At 45.9% G+C, this 16,355-nt stretch overlaps 1 protein-coding gene across 1 annotated transcript in view; it reads right to left on the bottom strand.

Annotated features, from left to right (window-relative positions):
* Positions 1-16,355, bottom strand: part of LOC120039310 (caskin-2-like) — an 85,234-nt gene that overhangs the window by 15,845 nt on the left and 53,034 nt on the right. Inside the window, exons 5-11 of the mRNA XM_038984768.1 lie at positions 16,015-16,112; positions 13,783-13,928; positions 12,193-12,288; positions 10,317-10,447; positions 4,070-4,178; positions 3,719-3,827; positions 1,943-2,037 (exon numbers count right to left, since the gene is read on the bottom strand). Coding sequence (XP_038840696.1) covers positions 1,943-2,037; positions 3,719-3,827; positions 4,070-4,178; positions 10,317-10,447; positions 12,193-12,288; positions 13,783-13,928; positions 16,015-16,112 — 784 coding nt within the window. The remainder of the gene's footprint in view (positions 1-1,942; positions 2,038-3,718; positions 3,828-4,069; positions 4,179-10,316; positions 10,448-12,192; positions 12,289-13,782; positions 13,929-16,014; positions 16,113-16,355) is intronic.

Genomic DNA, 16,355 nt, shown 5'->3' with positions numbered 1-16,355 from the left:
AACCGTTCTACAGTCCAGTGGTTTTCAAACCGTCCTACAGTCCAGTGGTTTTCAAACATTCCTACAGTCCAGTGGTTTCCAAACCATCCTACAGTCCAGTGGTTTTCAAACATTCCTACAGTCCAGTGGTTTCCAAACCGTCCTACAGTCCAGTGGTTTCCAAACCGTCCTACAGTCCAGTGGTTTCCAAACCGTCCTACAGTCCCAGTGGTTTCCAAACCATCCTACAGTCCAGTGGTTTTCAAACCGTCCTACAGTCCAGTGGTTTTCAAACCGTCCTACAGTCCAGTGGTTTCCAAACCGTCCTACAGTCCAGTGGTTTCCAAACCGTCCTACAGTCCAGTGGTTTTCAAACCGTCCTACAGTCCAGTGGTTTCCAAACCGTCCTACAGTCCAGTGGTTTTCAAACCGTCCTACAGTCCAGTGGTTTTCAAACCGTCCTACAGTCCAGTGGTTTCCAAACCGTCCTACAGTCCAGTGGTTTCCAAACCGTCCTACAGTCCAGTGGTTTCCAAACCGTCCTACAGTCCAGTGGTTTCCAAACCGTCCTACAGTCCAGTGGTTTCCAAACCGTTCTACAGTCCAGCGGTTTCCAAACCATCCTACAGTCCAGCGGTTTCCAAACCGTTCTACAGTCCAGCGGTTTCCAAACCATCCTACAGTCCAGCGGTTTCCAAACCGTCCTACAGTCCAGCGGTTTCCAAACCGTCCTACAGTCCGGCGGTTTCCAAACTGTCCTACAGTCCGGTGGTTTCCAAACCGTCCTACAGTCCGGTGGTTTTCAAACCGTCCTACAGTCCGGTGGTTTTCAAACCGTCCTACAGTCCGGTGGTTTCCAAACCGTCCTACAGTCCGGTGGTTTCCAAACCGTCCTACAGTCCGGTGGTTTCCAAACCGTCCTACAGTCCGGTGGTTTCCAAACCGTCCTACAGTCCAGTGGTTTCCAAACCGTCCTGTAGTCCAGTGGTTTTCAAACCGTCCTACAGTCCAGTGGTTTTCAAACCGTCCTACAGTCCAGCGGTTTTCAAACCGTCCTGTAGTCCAGCGGTTTTCAAACCGTCCTGTAGTCCAGTGGTTTTCAAACCGTCCTACAGTCCAGTGGTTTTCAAACCGTCCTACAGTCCAGTGGTTTTCAAACCGTCCTACAGTCCAGTGGTTTTCAAACCGTCCTACAGTCCAGTGGTTTTCAAACCGTCCTACAGTCCAGTGGTTTTCAAACCGTCCTACAGTCCAGTGGTTTTCAAACCGTCCTACAGTCCAGTGGTTTTCAAACCGTCCTACAGTCCAGTGGTTTTCAAACCGTCCTACAGTCCAGTGGTTTTCAAACCGTCCTACAGTCCAGTGGTTTCCAAACCATCCTACAGTCCAGTGGTTTTCAAACCGTCCTACAGTCCAGTGGTTTCCAAACCGTCCTACAGTCCAGTGGTTTTCAAACCGTCCTACAGTCCAGTGGTTTTCAAGCCGTCCTACAGTCCAGTGGTTTTCAAACCGTCCTATAGTCCAGTGGTTTTCAAACCTATCCTCGGGGACCCGCAGACTTTTCACAATTTAGTTGTAGCCCTGAACTAGTTTACCGGAGTCACCTATTCAAGGGCTTGATGATTAGTTGACATGTTGAATCAGGTGTGCTAGCTGTGGAGTAGTTCAACTACATGGAACAGCTGAAAACCACACATATCTACATACTGTGTCTACTGAATACTCATGAAGCCACCCTCACATAAACACTGCCAGCCTGTCTCCCTGCCTGCTACTAAAACACCTGTTAGAGAGGATGAGCCTGACAGTTCACAGGGAAAACACACCTGTCCTAACAGACAACATGGGGGCACGGTTGGGCACAGTGAGTGTGGGAACAACACTGCAATGCCAGCTGAGGCACATCTGAGGAGTTACAGACAGCAAATAGAGAGGGTTGTGTGTGTGTGTTCCTGCTGCCTACCATGATGACATCCCCGGCCCGGATGTTGAGAGCGGTGGGGTCGTGGATGTTCCAGTAGTCTTTCAGAGCTCTCACCTGCAGAACACCTGTAGCATCTGTGTGTGAGAAAGACAGAGGGGAGAAAGACAGAGAGGTAGAGCGAGAGAGAGGGGGACAGAGAGGGGAGAAAGAGAGAGGGGGACAGAGAGAGGAGAGAAAGAGAGAGAGGGGGACAGAAAGAGAGAGGAGAAAGAGAGACACACACAAAGTTAGTTCAGGGAATTGTTATGAATGAAGGCAGGAAGAAAATACAGCCCAATGATTGATACATACTGACAGGTACACCATTTTCAAATCACCTTAAGGGGATATACCCAGACGCCGCTACAATCCCAATGCCTGTTGTTTTTTTATTAGTCACATCCGGCACTGGTATGGAATGCAGTGACATCAGAGAGCAGAGTCAGTCAGTGCTGTATTCAGCTTCTGACTGGTTGGTACACATCAATAATTAATCCATGACGAGGAGGTGTGGTGGCTGATTGTGTTCTATTCACTCTGCTCTGAACACAGAGAGAACTGGATCATAACAGGAAGTCTCTCTCCACAGCCTCCATGTTTGAAGCAGCAGTCTGCTGACTGAGGAACACAAGTGCTCATTATGGCCTGAGTTCCCAGGCTGCGAGAACCAGACCAAAGACCCAGGCCTGCTGGATTACAGAGGAGATAGCAAACAGCAGAGGTCCAAAACACAGTCTCATGCAGGCGCATGTACACAGCGGTGGCACGCAACAATCACACACAAACAAACAAACGCATAGGTCGCACACACACACACACACACACACACACACACACACACACACACACACACACACACACACACACCTAGTCTTTTGGTTGTGTGTGTGAGCTGATAGGGTTATGTAACCTGTACTCCATGAGGTTAAACACAGCTGCTTGGTGAATTACAGCTTAGAGCATTTCATATCCCTCAGTCTCTCCTCTGGGCCTCTCTCGCTATAGAAACGTCTGCACTGGCTCTGTCTCAGTCTGTCTCCTCTCCCAACACACTCACCTCTGAACACTCTGTCCTGCAGAACTCAAACTGCAAAAGAATGCAAGAGTCGCTTCACTACACAAAAGCACAAAGAAATACATCTGCTAGCAGGAATCTATGCTGACATTTTAAAAAAAATTGCGGCTAAACAGATTTTTTAACACACAAATACATTTAGGAACACAATAAAAGTATTTGAGGAGGAGCTTTTTATGATAAGAAATGACCAAAAGTGAAAGAATAAAATGTTTTTGTGGTGTTCCATGCTCAAGCAAGTACAATGTACCATCAAATATTTTAGTCACTTAGGGGAGACAAAAATGTTCAGCTGCCCCTTTAAGGGCAACAGTGAGACTGACATGTCTGTCTGGGAGAGATTCTCCCATGTCTCTTCACTAGCAGTTGAGTTGAGCTCAAACAAGCTAACATAAAAACAACCTAGCATGTGAACAAAATTATATCCAAGAAACACAAGGACAAAGTCACTCAAGTAGACTCTATGGCTACACACTTCTAAAACAGCCAACATACTTTGAAAAGAACTACAGCAGCAATTTATATGCTATAAATCAAAACTCATACTTGACTTTTTCAGTTTGTGAGTAAAATGGTCGCACTGTAGAGCCCTGGTTCAAGGACAATAAAGCAGGCGGAAAACACAGAATGAGAGGTAAAGAGTGCCAAAGAATGATACTTCATGGAATAATGTCTTCATTTGTTAACAACTATCTGTTCACCTCGTAGGAGCTGCTTGATGTCCTTGCTGGCGTGAGAGGTGGTGAACTGGTTCACGATGTCCAGGGCGGTCTGGTTGTACGTGTTACGGATGTTCACGTCTATACCAGCCTGTCAAAACCACACACAACGTTATTGTCAATCAGATGTGCACTGAAACACAGCAACACGTTCAACATCGATGTTCTCAAGTCTAATGCAGTCAACGGCAGTGTACTGTACAGCCTATTCAATAATACACTTCACTTACATTGGACAACATGTCACCAACTGTTAGTTGAATGTGGTAGAATAGTGATTGAATCAGACTAGTTAAAGACTAAATGAGGTTGATGTCCCTCCAGGTGTCTCACCTCTAGCAGCTGTCTGACCACCTCCGTCTTGCCGTAGAGGGAAGCCTCGTGCAGGGCAGTGCCAGCCTTAGTGGCCCTGTTGATGTCGATGCCCGCTTTCAGCAGCAACCTGAACCAGACAGGAACAACACAGTACTACTTTAGTACAGCTTCATGTTTACAAAGGCTGTTAACTCCAGGGTGAATTGTAAAGGTTTCTGCGAGGCAGAGCCATGGATGGAGCCAGCAGGACCAGATGCCAGGACAGTATATTATGTCAATGGCAGTGTTACAGTGATCCACCGTAGCTAGTCTGCTCAACATCCCACATCACATGAACTCACTGAGGAGCCAGGGGGAAATTTGGAGAATTCACACTCGATTCCAGCTGCAGACACACACACACGCAGACACACACACACACACACACACTCAAATATCCTGGTAGTGAACAAGACAGTTAACCCACTGTTCCTAGGCCGTCATTGAAAATCAGAATTTGTTCTTACTGACTTGCCTAGTCAAATAAAGGTAAAATAAAAAATAAAAAAGTAGACAAGTTAAGCTTTAGGAATATTAGTGGGAATGTCAGATCTCTTCTGGGAATGTACAGCATGGAAAGTTTGTTAGAGTGACAGGAGAGGTATATTCACACACACACCACACATACATAAGGCAAGGGGAAGTGGGCATCCACACACGCCCATATGCAAAATGGTTTGGTAACTAACTACCGCAAACCCATAACCCCTGTCTTTCCATGGCATTCCTGCTCATCAGCCAAACCAGAACCATACCACAACATCTCACAATGACCTCTGTCACAATCACACCATTTATCTATAGTAACCCAAAATAACAATACAAGACTGACTCAGACAGTGACAGTGATTTGCATCATCAGTTTGTCTCACCACTCACTTTAGTAAACAAGGCACGCATCTAACAAGAAGTCACTTAGAGCGAGAGAAGGAGACAGAGAGAAAGAGAGAGGGATTTTTGGAGCTCAGTTGCCAAGCACAGAGCGATGACTCAGAAGACTGAGCCCTGGTACAGGGGCCATGCTGGGGACAAAGACAGGAGAGAAACTGAGATATAGAGACAGGGAGAGGAAGAATACCCCTCTCTTACATGAACTTCATTATTCTCATCCTGTTACAGATACTGTGCTTCAGCTTCAGCATCTCTCACTCTCTCTTCCCATCTCCCCCCCTCTCTCTGCCCTGCGGCTGCTAAGCCCCGGGTCAGTGTGCTCATTTCATTTCCCCTTAGAAACACAAAGGAGGGCAGGCTCATCAAAGTCTCTCTGTCCCTCTGGTTTGGCTGGATGCTGAAAGAGAGAGCCCTATCCTGTTCTCCTCTCCTCCTTTGGGGCCGCACTGACTCAATAACCCACTGTTCATATCCCCCCTTTAATACCTCTATTACATGGATGTCTATGTGGGGCCAAAGTGGTGGAACCATTGGACAGGTTACAGCATGTATTGTGGTGACATAACCGTGTGATTGGACCACAGGGCATTGTTATGGAGTCATATGGCCACTGGATCCCAGAAATCCTTGTGCCATGGTTGAATACACAGTTTCTCTCTTTCATTATCAATTGAAGCCAATGAAAGCCTTGACTGTTTCTTTGGTAAGGTGGTTTGGACCAGTGAGGTGTGTCAGAGAAAGGGCAGACCACCACACCACAAATAGGACTCCTTAACGCTACAACTGCTAAAACAGTAATTTTCACTGCTCATTCATGGTATTTATTACTCTGCCATTTAAGTCATGCCCCCCTCAGTCCTTGACTTTTCACAAATAACCCAGCGGGGCCTGCTCCACTCCTTCTCCCGACAGCGGGGCCTGCTCCACTCCTTCTCCCGACAGCGGGGCCTGCTCCACTCCTTCTCCCGACAGCGGGGCCTGCTCCACTCCTTCTCCCGACAGCGGGGCCTGCTCCACTCCTTCTCCCGACAGCGGGGCCTGCTCCACTCCTTCTCCCGACAGCGGGGCCTGCTCCACTCCTTCTCCCGACAGCGGGGCCTGCTCCACTCCTTCTTCCGACAGCGGGGCCTGCTCCACTCCTTCCGACAGCGGGGCCTGCTCCACTCCTTCTCCCAACAGCGGGGCCTGCTCCACTCCTTCTCCCAGCAGTGGGGCCTGCTCCACTCCTTCTCCCGACAGCGGGGCCTGCTCCACTCCTTCTCCCGACAGCGGGGCCTGCTCCACTCCTTCTCCCGACAGCGGGGCCTGCTCCACTCCTTCTCCCGACAGCGGGGCCTGCTCCACTCCTTCTCCCGACAGCGGGGCCTGCTCCACTCCTTCTCCCGACAGCGGGCCTGCTCCACTCCTTCTCCACTCCTTCTCCCAACAGTTGAAGGTTCTGTCCCAGTTGATAATCGCCTCAATAACTGCCTCGAAACTGAACCTAAACTAAACCGAAACTAATTTCACACATATAACAGACACAATAAATTAAGTAAAGTATGATGGGGGAAAATGGGGAGGGGAAGCGAACGATGCATAATTATGTCATCACCAGTTGTGAATGGAAAAACAGGACAGGCCATTCTATTGTATTGATCTATTCTAATTAGAATCTTAAATGATATGTACTCTAAATCATTCCACTGAATCACAACAGTCTTATCAGTCTACTCTGGGCTACTTGGAGCAGGCTACACCGTGAGAGCGTGCGTAATGAACATGCTGAACGGCTTTCAATATCTGGGAAAATATCTACACTGTGCAGAAGGTCAGCGTTGGAGACCTTACAGTGGCAAGGGGAGAAATGTCTCCATGGACAATTTCTTAACTTCACTGTCATTGGCGAACAATTTGCTTGTAAAGAAAACAAGTCTGGCTGGCACCATGAACAGAGTGAGACGGGAGCTCCCTACCTCTGCACAAAATAAGGCACCTGCACAGCTGTTGTACTCCTCAACAGTGCTGAAGAATGACAAGACAACGGAACACAAAGAGAAAACCGAAGACTATTACGCACTACAACCAAACAAAGGTGTCAAAGTAAGTGAAATTGATGAAGATTTGAGTCAACTGTTAGGACAAGGGATAACAGCTAAATGAAGTCCAACTGATGCCATTGAAGATGCACTCAATATAAGCGCAAGCTGACAATAACTGACTATTTCTGACTACTGTCATATCAACACTTACAGTTGAAGTCGGAAGTTTACATACACCTTAGCCAAATACATTTAAACTCGGGTTTTCACAATTCCTGACATTTAATCCAAGTAAAAATTCCCTGTCTTAGGTCAGTTAGGATCACCACTTTATTTTAAGAATGTGAAATGTCAGAATAATAGGAGAGAACGATTTATTTCAGCTTTTATTTCTTTCATCACATTCCTAGTGGGTCAGAAGTTTACATACACTCAATTAGTATTTGGTAGCACTGCCTTTAAATTGTTTAACTTGGGTCAAACGTTTTGGGTAGCCTTCCACAAGCTACCCACAATAAGTTGGGTGAATTTTGGTCCATTCCTCCTGACAGAGCTGGTGTAACTGAGTCAGGTTTGTAGGCCTCCTTGCTCGCACACGCTTTTTCAGTTCTGCCCACACATTTTCAATAGGATTGAGGTCAGGGCTTTGTGATGGCCACTCCAATACCTTGACTTTGTTGTCCTTAAGCCATTTTGCCACAACTTTGGAAGTATGCTTGGGGTCATTGTCCATAAGGGAAGACCCATTTGCGACCAAGCTTTAACTTCCTGACTGATGTCTTGAGCTGATGCTTCAATATATCCACATAATTTCCCCTCCTCGTGATGCCATCTATTTTGTGAAGTACACCAGTCCCTCTGCAGCAAAGCACCCCCACAACAAGATGCTGCCACCCCCGTGCTTCACGGTTGGGACGGTGTTCTTCGGCTTGCAAGCCTCCCCCTTTTCCCTCCAAACATAACAATGGTCATTATGACCAAACAGTTCTATTTTTGTTTCATCAGACCAGAGGACAGTTCTCCAAAAAGTACGATCTTTGTCCCCATGTGCAGTTGCAAACCGTAGTCTGGCTTTTTTATGGCGGTTTTGGAGCAGTGGCTTCTTCCTTGCTGAGCGGCCTATCAGGTTGTGTCAATATAGGACTCGTTTTACTGTGGATATAGTTACTTTTCTACCTGTTTCCTCCAGCATCTTCACAAGGTCCTTTGCTGTTGTTCTGGGATTAATTTGCACTTTTCGCACCAATGTACGTTCATCTCTAGGAGACAGAACGTGTCTTCTTCCTGAGCAGTATGACGGCTGTGTGGTCCCATGGTGTTAATACTTGCGTACTATTGTTTATACAGATTAACGTGGTACCTTCAGGCGTTTGGAAATTGCTTCCAAGGATGAACCAGACTTGTGGAGGTCTTGGCTGATTTCTTTAGATTTTCCCATGATGTCAAGAAAAGAGGCATGGAGTTTGAAGGAAGGCCTTGAAATAAATCCACAGGTACACCTCCTATTGACTCAAATGATGTCAATTTGCCTATCAGAAGCTTCTAAAGCCATGACATCATTTTCTGGAATTTTTTAAGCTTTCTAAAGGCACAGTCAACTTAGTGTATGTAAACTTCTGACCCACTGGAATTGTGATACAGTGAATAATAAGTGAAATAATCTGTCTGTAAACAATTGTAAAAATGACTTGTGTCATGCATAAAGTAGATGTCCTAACCGACTTGCCAAAACTATAGTTTGTTAACAAGAAATTTGTGGAGTGGTTGAAAAACGAGTTTTAATGACTCCAGCCTAAGTGTATGTAAACCTCCGACTTCAACTGTATATTGATTATAATGCCACTGTTGCTTTTGCCTCGAGTTTCACTAATTATCAAGACCACTTCACGCTTCTAATGATGTTTAGGTTACTGATGTTTTCATCATTTGACCGTGCATCTTTTGACCGTGCGTATTGGTGGTTGGGGTATGTTTTGTGTAGTTATAAAAAGAAGCTGTTACTGTGTCCAACACATATACTTTCTGTTTCATAGTTGTAACAAAGGAACTCCAGTAACAATATTTCTTGAACACTTGAATTTATTTTTTGTGTGTATAGTGTACAGTAACATAAACTAATGAAAATGCTATTGAGTTCTTTGAAATAAAATAAAAATCATATTCTAATGTTACCCAAGGCCTTCATAAAGACAACCAAATGATTATTTTTGCGACAGCATATATTAAAAATATGAATTACACTGTTAGAATGTTGCAGTCAGAATGCCTGCTCATTAGCTTGAAGGCGGGGTCCATCGAGGCCCAGCAGTTCTAGTGTTAACAGTCTGGTCCCAGCTACTACTGATAAATCAGCAACCACATCTCACTGGCAGATCTGGGTCACATTGGCAGCACTGCAGCCTCACACCAGAGAGCCTCCCTCTCTGTCTCTCTCTCCGTTTCTCTCCAGTGTCTTTCTGCATATCCATCTCTCTCGCTCTCTCAGCCTGGTGACAGACTGCTGCAGCTGTCAGTGAAACATGGGAACAGGGCTGCAGAGTAGACCCCCTCCTCCTCCCCTTCTCTATGGCAGGGCTCAGGGTGACCTGGGTGTCTGGTACTGGACTGTACCAGACAGACTCTGATGTAGGTCTCCATGGAGGTACTAGGGGATTGGGACTGTGTCCCCTGGTGGAGTAGACATTGGACAGGCCGTTTTATAGCCTACCAGATAGTCAGAGTAGAGATTGGGGTACTAAATATATGGCTAGATCTACTTGAGAGAGAGAATAAACACACAGACACACCACAGTGTTCCAGAGCGAGGGTGTGTGGAGACAGAGCCATGTCTGATAGTTCTTGTCTTGTCCATAGTACCGTGGAGAGGAAGAGGAGGAGGGAAGGAGAGAGGAGGGGCAGAGGGTAGACCCCCTCAGAACCATTTACTGTCCTGTTGAGTCTCCCAGCACACCAGTTCCAGATCAGTGACTGTGTTAACCCTGTCAGACCCCTGTCCACCTCAGAGTAGGTGTTCAACCACACAGACCTGTACTTACCAACCATGATCAATCATAGCCTTTCATTAGTATGGGACAAATTAGAGGAATGACAGGCAGAGGATTAAGACCTACAAGAAAATATCAATCTATCAATGGGCACTGTACACACAAATCATTATGGTCTGAATCGCAGCCTGACAAACGTGTACACAAATCTGCATTAAAACGTGACATCATTGACATCAATGCATGATTTATACAACACGTATTACACAATACGAGTTTTGCGTACGTTTCACAAGTTCAGATTGTGAAAAACAATAGGAAGTCTCTTACTGGATGATGTCCTTGTGTCCGTTGCGTGCGGCGAGGTGCAGCGGAGTGTTGAAGCCTGAGTCTGCAGGTTCCTTACTATTACCCTCTAACAGAGCCACCACCATGTTACTGCTCAACAACAGCTGAGCAACCTGACAGGAGGGAGGTCAAGAAAGTCATAAAGCCATGGAGACAGAAGAGGAGAAAGGGAAATTGAAGGAGAGAAAGAAGAGAGAGAGCGAGAGAGAGAAGAGAAAGTGAGACAAGGGGGGGAGAAGGAGGGGTGATAAAGAAATGACAGGGTGATGAGTGATGGCTTCAACTGTTACCAACACATGTACATTTCATGCACTGTTAGGACAAGGGATAATGCACACACACAAGTTTGAAACCTTTAGGAGTCCTGTGATTTGACATGGGAGGACCCACAGGTGAGTGTGAGGTAAAACAGGAGTAGCCAGGGGCATAAACAACCCCACACATCTGGCCCACACACTAGATGACACCTCAACACTCACTGACTGACTACTGCTGCTGGGAAACTGGTCTGGGACAGAGGACAGGAGGAAAACGGAGAGAGAAAGGAAGAGTGGAAGGAGAGAGAGAAATAGAAATAGGGAGGGCCTCGCCACACCCTGGCACCCCAACACAGCAGCTGATGCCCATAAACACACACACACACACACACACACACACACACACACACACACACACACACACACACACACACACACACACACACACACACACACACACACACACACACACACACACACACACACACACACACACACACACACACACACACACACACACTGGAGCCAGTGTCAGCATTCTAAAGATATCCCATTCTAAATCAATCCTAGGGGACAATCGTTACAGGCTAACTCTCTCAAGTCTCATTTAACAAACACACAAGCACAAACAAAGCTGCCCAGCAAACCTTCCAGTAATAGAAGTTACAGACGGACTTGCCAATACTTCCTCTCCAGCCCACATCCAGATACATAAGAATGAAAGACAAGGGGATTTTCCAGCCCAGTAGGAGAGGAGAGCAGCGTTCACAATGAGTGTGTGTGTGTGTGTGTGTGTGTGTGTGTGTGTGTGTGTGTGTATATGTGTGTGTGTGAGTGTGTGTGTGTGTGTGTGTGTGTGTGTGTGTGTGTGTGTGTGTGTGTGTGTGTGTGTGTGTGTGTGTGTACTATTACATCACCCTGGCTTGGTTCGGCTTCACACTGTCCTATCCAAACTAAACGCTGCTGCAGCACTATTTGGGACCAGGGACTTTGATTGAGGCAGCGCACAGAGTTTGAAATACACTCACATTGGCTTGGTGGTGTTTGAATGGCTATAGGAACTGACAAATTCATATACAAAGCTATTGTGCACTCAGGCAGAGAGAGATGTTTATGAAATTGTCAAACTGGTTTAATGATGCAGGCTTAAACTGCCCAATTCACCATTAACATAGTAACCAAATGTACATTTGAGATGGAGAGAGTGTGAAAAAGGAGTGAGAATAACTGTGCTCAAGGGAGAGAGAAAGAGAGAGAAATGGAGAGTAAAGAGGGAGAGAAAGAGAGGAGAGAAATGTTTAGAGAAGTAAATGTGCTCTAGTAAGAAAATCAGCATGCTCAAGGATGAGAGACTGAAAGAAAGACAAAGTAAAGAGTGCAGAAGTGAGATGTATTTGATGGAAGAGGAGCAGTTGTGACAACGCAGTCCATCCCAGCTCCAGAGGGGCTGTATCTGTCCAGCTGTGACCACTGTCTGTCTAGATTAACACAGGCCATGACAGAGTTACATCACTTACACTCCCACAGCAGGCTGCAGCCCCCCTGTCTGTCTCTGTGAGCCTGGGCCAGCGGTGGGGGAGGAAACACACACACAGTCTTACCTTGACTCTACCGAACTCACAGGCCAGGTCTAGGGGGGTCTTCTTGGTTTTGTTGATCAGACACGGGTTAGACTGGTGCTGCAGCAGCATCTCAGACTGAGAGAAACAGACAGACAGGGAATCAACATTAACACACATATTAACACACACACACACACACACACACACACACACACACACAAGATCAAATACCATATACACACTGTCATCGGGCCATTAGGGGAGTAGGTTATGTTATGTGGATGTGGTCATGCAGATAACATTACAACACACATAGCCAGGGAGATGATGTCAGATGTTTCTATCAGCACCTGGTGCTGCCTGGCGTATCCAAGGACACAGAGTATTTGGTGAAAACAGACAGTCCATTAGCCCTGGTCATTCTGCTCTGGGAATACATAGTAGACTAGAGGACCGGAGGCTGTAACAATCAAATGGGACTTCATGGTCTGTGCAGATAAATGCTTTTCACACAAACTGTGGTCCTAAAAGGCTTACAAATCAATTCATGTGGCGTAACCAGAACACATCCTGACAATGCTTGTAGGATAGTTCCTGATCTATTTCCCAATTATTTGAATTCCATTTCGTTCGTTTTTTCTTTGCGCTCAATGCGCATTTTCTCTAAAGATAAATCAGATCAAAGCCGAACTGTGCAATGTAGTAGGGAGTTGTAGTTTCCAACAGGCCAATATTCTACATAGTTCAGCACAGGAAATGTGGATAGTTAACTACAATGACCATAATCCATTGCATGCCTACTTGTCCCGTCTGTGTGGGGCATACACAGAGGGAGCGCGCAATTTAGAGCAGTTGCGCGAGGTATCTCTAGCTGAAAACGCACCATCTACCATCATGGGACTTTTATTCATTGTTTTATTCTGTGTTGTTAAAGCGAAAACCATGACTTTTATTATAAATCGGACCGAAACCGAACCGACTTATCACTCAGCACTACAGGGGGTGAGACGGGAACGGACGGACGGACTTTGGTAACAAACACAAGGTTCCTAATCCCCCCTAAACCTGATCACCCCAGATCACCTGACCCCCCATCATTACCCCCTCAATCCTTACAAATCCAATCCCCCTCATCCTGCCTCGTTCTTCTCTCTCCCGGCCTCTCTCCCTCTCCAATCCAATCACACCAACATGCCTCTCCTCTCCCAGCTTGCTACGTATCCCCTAACCCCTCAATCCCTTAAATGACTGTACCACCAACCACCACTCATCCTACTCTATCCCCTGCCATGTCACATCTGTTTTGGGCTATGGCTGTGATTTGTTGACAGTTTGTTTACTGTTTAAGACTTAAGTGGACTGACCAAACATGACCACACACATCTAAATCTCAGATAAGTGACCCACAGTAAACCAGTATCAGCTTCGTGGACAGAACAGCATACATTCCACCCAATCCAGCAGAATGGGGATATTTGTTGACAGTGCTTAACGATGGCTGTGTGTAGAGTCATGCCTGTTGTGTAGAGCTCAGTGTGTGTGTGTGTGTGTGTGTGTGTGTGTGTGTGTGTGTGTGTGTGTGTGTCTGTCTGTCTGTGTGAGTGTGTGTGTGTGTGTCTGTGTACTGACCACGTCATAGTGTCCGTACTGTGCGGCCAGGTGCAGGGGGATGTGTCCATCCTGTGAGACCCCATTGACTCCAGCTCCGGCCCGCAGCAGCATAAGGACAGAGTCAGCCTTGCCCTGCCATGCAGCATAGTGGAGCGGACGCATACCTGCAGGAGGCAGCACATCTATGATCATATACAGTGGCGTGCGAAAGTATTCACCCACCTTGGCATTTTTCCTGTTTTGTTGCCTTATAACCTGGAATTAAAATGGATTTTTGGCAGGTTTGTATCATTTGATTTACACAACATGCCTACCACGTTGAAGATGCAAAATAGTTTTATTGTGAAACAAACAAGAAATGAGACAAAAATAACAGAAAACTTGAGCGTGCATAACTATTCACCCCCCCAAAGTCAATACTTTGTAGAGCCACCTTTTGCAGCAATTACAGCTGCAAGTCTCTTGGGGTATGTCTCTATAAGCTTGGCACATCTAGCCACTGGGATTTTTGCCCATTCTTCAAGGCAAAACTGCTCCAGCTCCTTGGAAGGGTTCCGCTGGTGTACAGCAATCTTTAAGTCATACCACAGATTCTCAATTGGATTGAGGTCTGGGCTTTGATTAGGCCATTCCAAGACATTTAAATGTTTCCCCTTTAACCACTCGAGTGTTGCTTTAGCAGTATGCTTAGGGTCATTGTCCCGCTGGAAGGTGAACCTCCATCCCAGTCTCAAATCTCTGGAAGACAAACAGGTTTCCTTCAAGAATTTCCCTGTATTTAGCGCCACCCATCATCCTTCAATTCTGACCAGTTTCCCAGTTCCTGCCGATGAAAAACATCCCCACAGCATGATGCTGCCACCACCATGCTTCACTGTGGGGATGGTATTCTCCGGGTGATGAGAGGTGTTGGGTTTGCGCCAGACATAGCGTTTTCCTTGATGGCCAAAAAGCTCAATTTTAGTCTCATCTGACCAGAGTACCTTCTTCCATATATTTGGGGAGTCTCCCACATGCCTTTTGGCGAACACCAAATGTGTTTGCTTATTTATTTCTTCAAGCAATGGCTTTTTTCTGGCTACTCTTCCGTAAAGCCCAACTCTGTGGAGTATATGGCTTAAAGTCGTCCTTTGAACAGATACTCCAATCCCCGCTGTGGAGCTTTGCAGCTCCTTCAGGGTTATCTTTGGTCTCTTTGTTGCCTCTCTGATTAATGCCCACCTTGCCTGGTCCGTGAGTTTTGGTGGGCGGTTCTCTCTTCGCAGGTTTGTTGTGGTGCCATATTCTTTCCATTTTTTAATAATGGATTTAATAGTGCCCGTGGGATGTTCAAAGTTTCTGATATTTTTTATAACCCAACCCTGATCTGTACTTCTCCACAACTTTGTCCCTGACCTGTTTGGAGGGCTCCTTGGTCTTCATGGTGCCGCTTGGTTGGTGGTGCCCCTTGCTTAGTGGTGTTGCAGACTCTGGGGCCTTTCAGAACAGGTGTATATATACTGAGATTGTGTGACAGATCATGTGACACTTAAATAAAGTCCACCTGTGTGCAATCTAACTAATTATGTGACTTCTGAAGGTAATTGGTTGCACCAGATCTTATTTAGGGGCTTCATAGCAAAGGGGGTGAATAAATATTCACGCACCACTTTTCCGTTTTTTTATTTTTTTATTTTGTGAAACAAGTTATTTTATTCATTTCACTTCACCAATTTGGACTATTTTGTGTGTCCATTACATGAAATCCAAATAAAAATCTATTTAAATTACAGGTTGTAATGCAACAAAATAGAAAAAACGCCAAGGGGGTGAATACTTTTGCAAGGCACTTTACAATACACATATAAACAAACACAAGACAGACAGACAGTGAGTGACGGACAGAAGTACAGTAGACATTTTTGGGTTATCCATCTGAAAGCTGATATTAAAATCACAATGTGTTCCACAGATGGAACTAATAGAATGTACCAGCTGATATACAGTAGAATCACAAGACAATGTGTGCGTCACTAATAAAAACATCACAGATAATATGAATTAAAGGCGAGTCTGTTTGTACTGAGGCACATGTTGTTAACTGGTCTGAGATCTGTATGTACCAGCTAACATGAAATCTCAAGACAATGTGTGCCACTGATAGAAAACATCAGAGATAATGTCTGTGCTGACAGATGATCTCACTGAGACCTGTGTTAGCTGTTTTGCTAGCTGATCTGAGAGCAGGTGATAAATAGTGCTGTGTCTCACCGTTCCTGTCCTTGATATCCACAGTGGCCTGGGCCTCCAGCAGCACAGACAGCAGGTCTGTAGTTCCGGTCAGAGCAGCATGGTGGAGAGCTGAGAACCTGAAGACAACAACATACAAAAAGATGACAGAGGGATATAGCACAGAGGCACAAAGACAACGGAGAAGAGGAAATGGGAAGATGACGTTTGGAGAGATAGTTCAGTACAGACATAGTATAGTTGAGTGAAAGACACAATTGAGAGGGCATTGGGATTGTTTGGCAATGGGGAGGCTTAGAGGCTAATGGGATTGCTTGTGAGAGAGAGACAGAGAGAGAGAAAGACAGAGAGAGAGAGAGACA

This window comes from Salvelinus namaycush, chromosome 3 (genome assembly GCF_016432855.1).
Source record: "Salvelinus namaycush isolate Seneca chromosome 3, SaNama_1.0, whole genome shotgun sequence".
NCBI classification, from domain to species: domain Eukaryota; kingdom Metazoa; phylum Chordata; class Actinopteri; order Salmoniformes; family Salmonidae; genus Salvelinus; species Salvelinus namaycush.
This window is presented reverse-complemented; position numbering and strand designations above follow the sequence as displayed.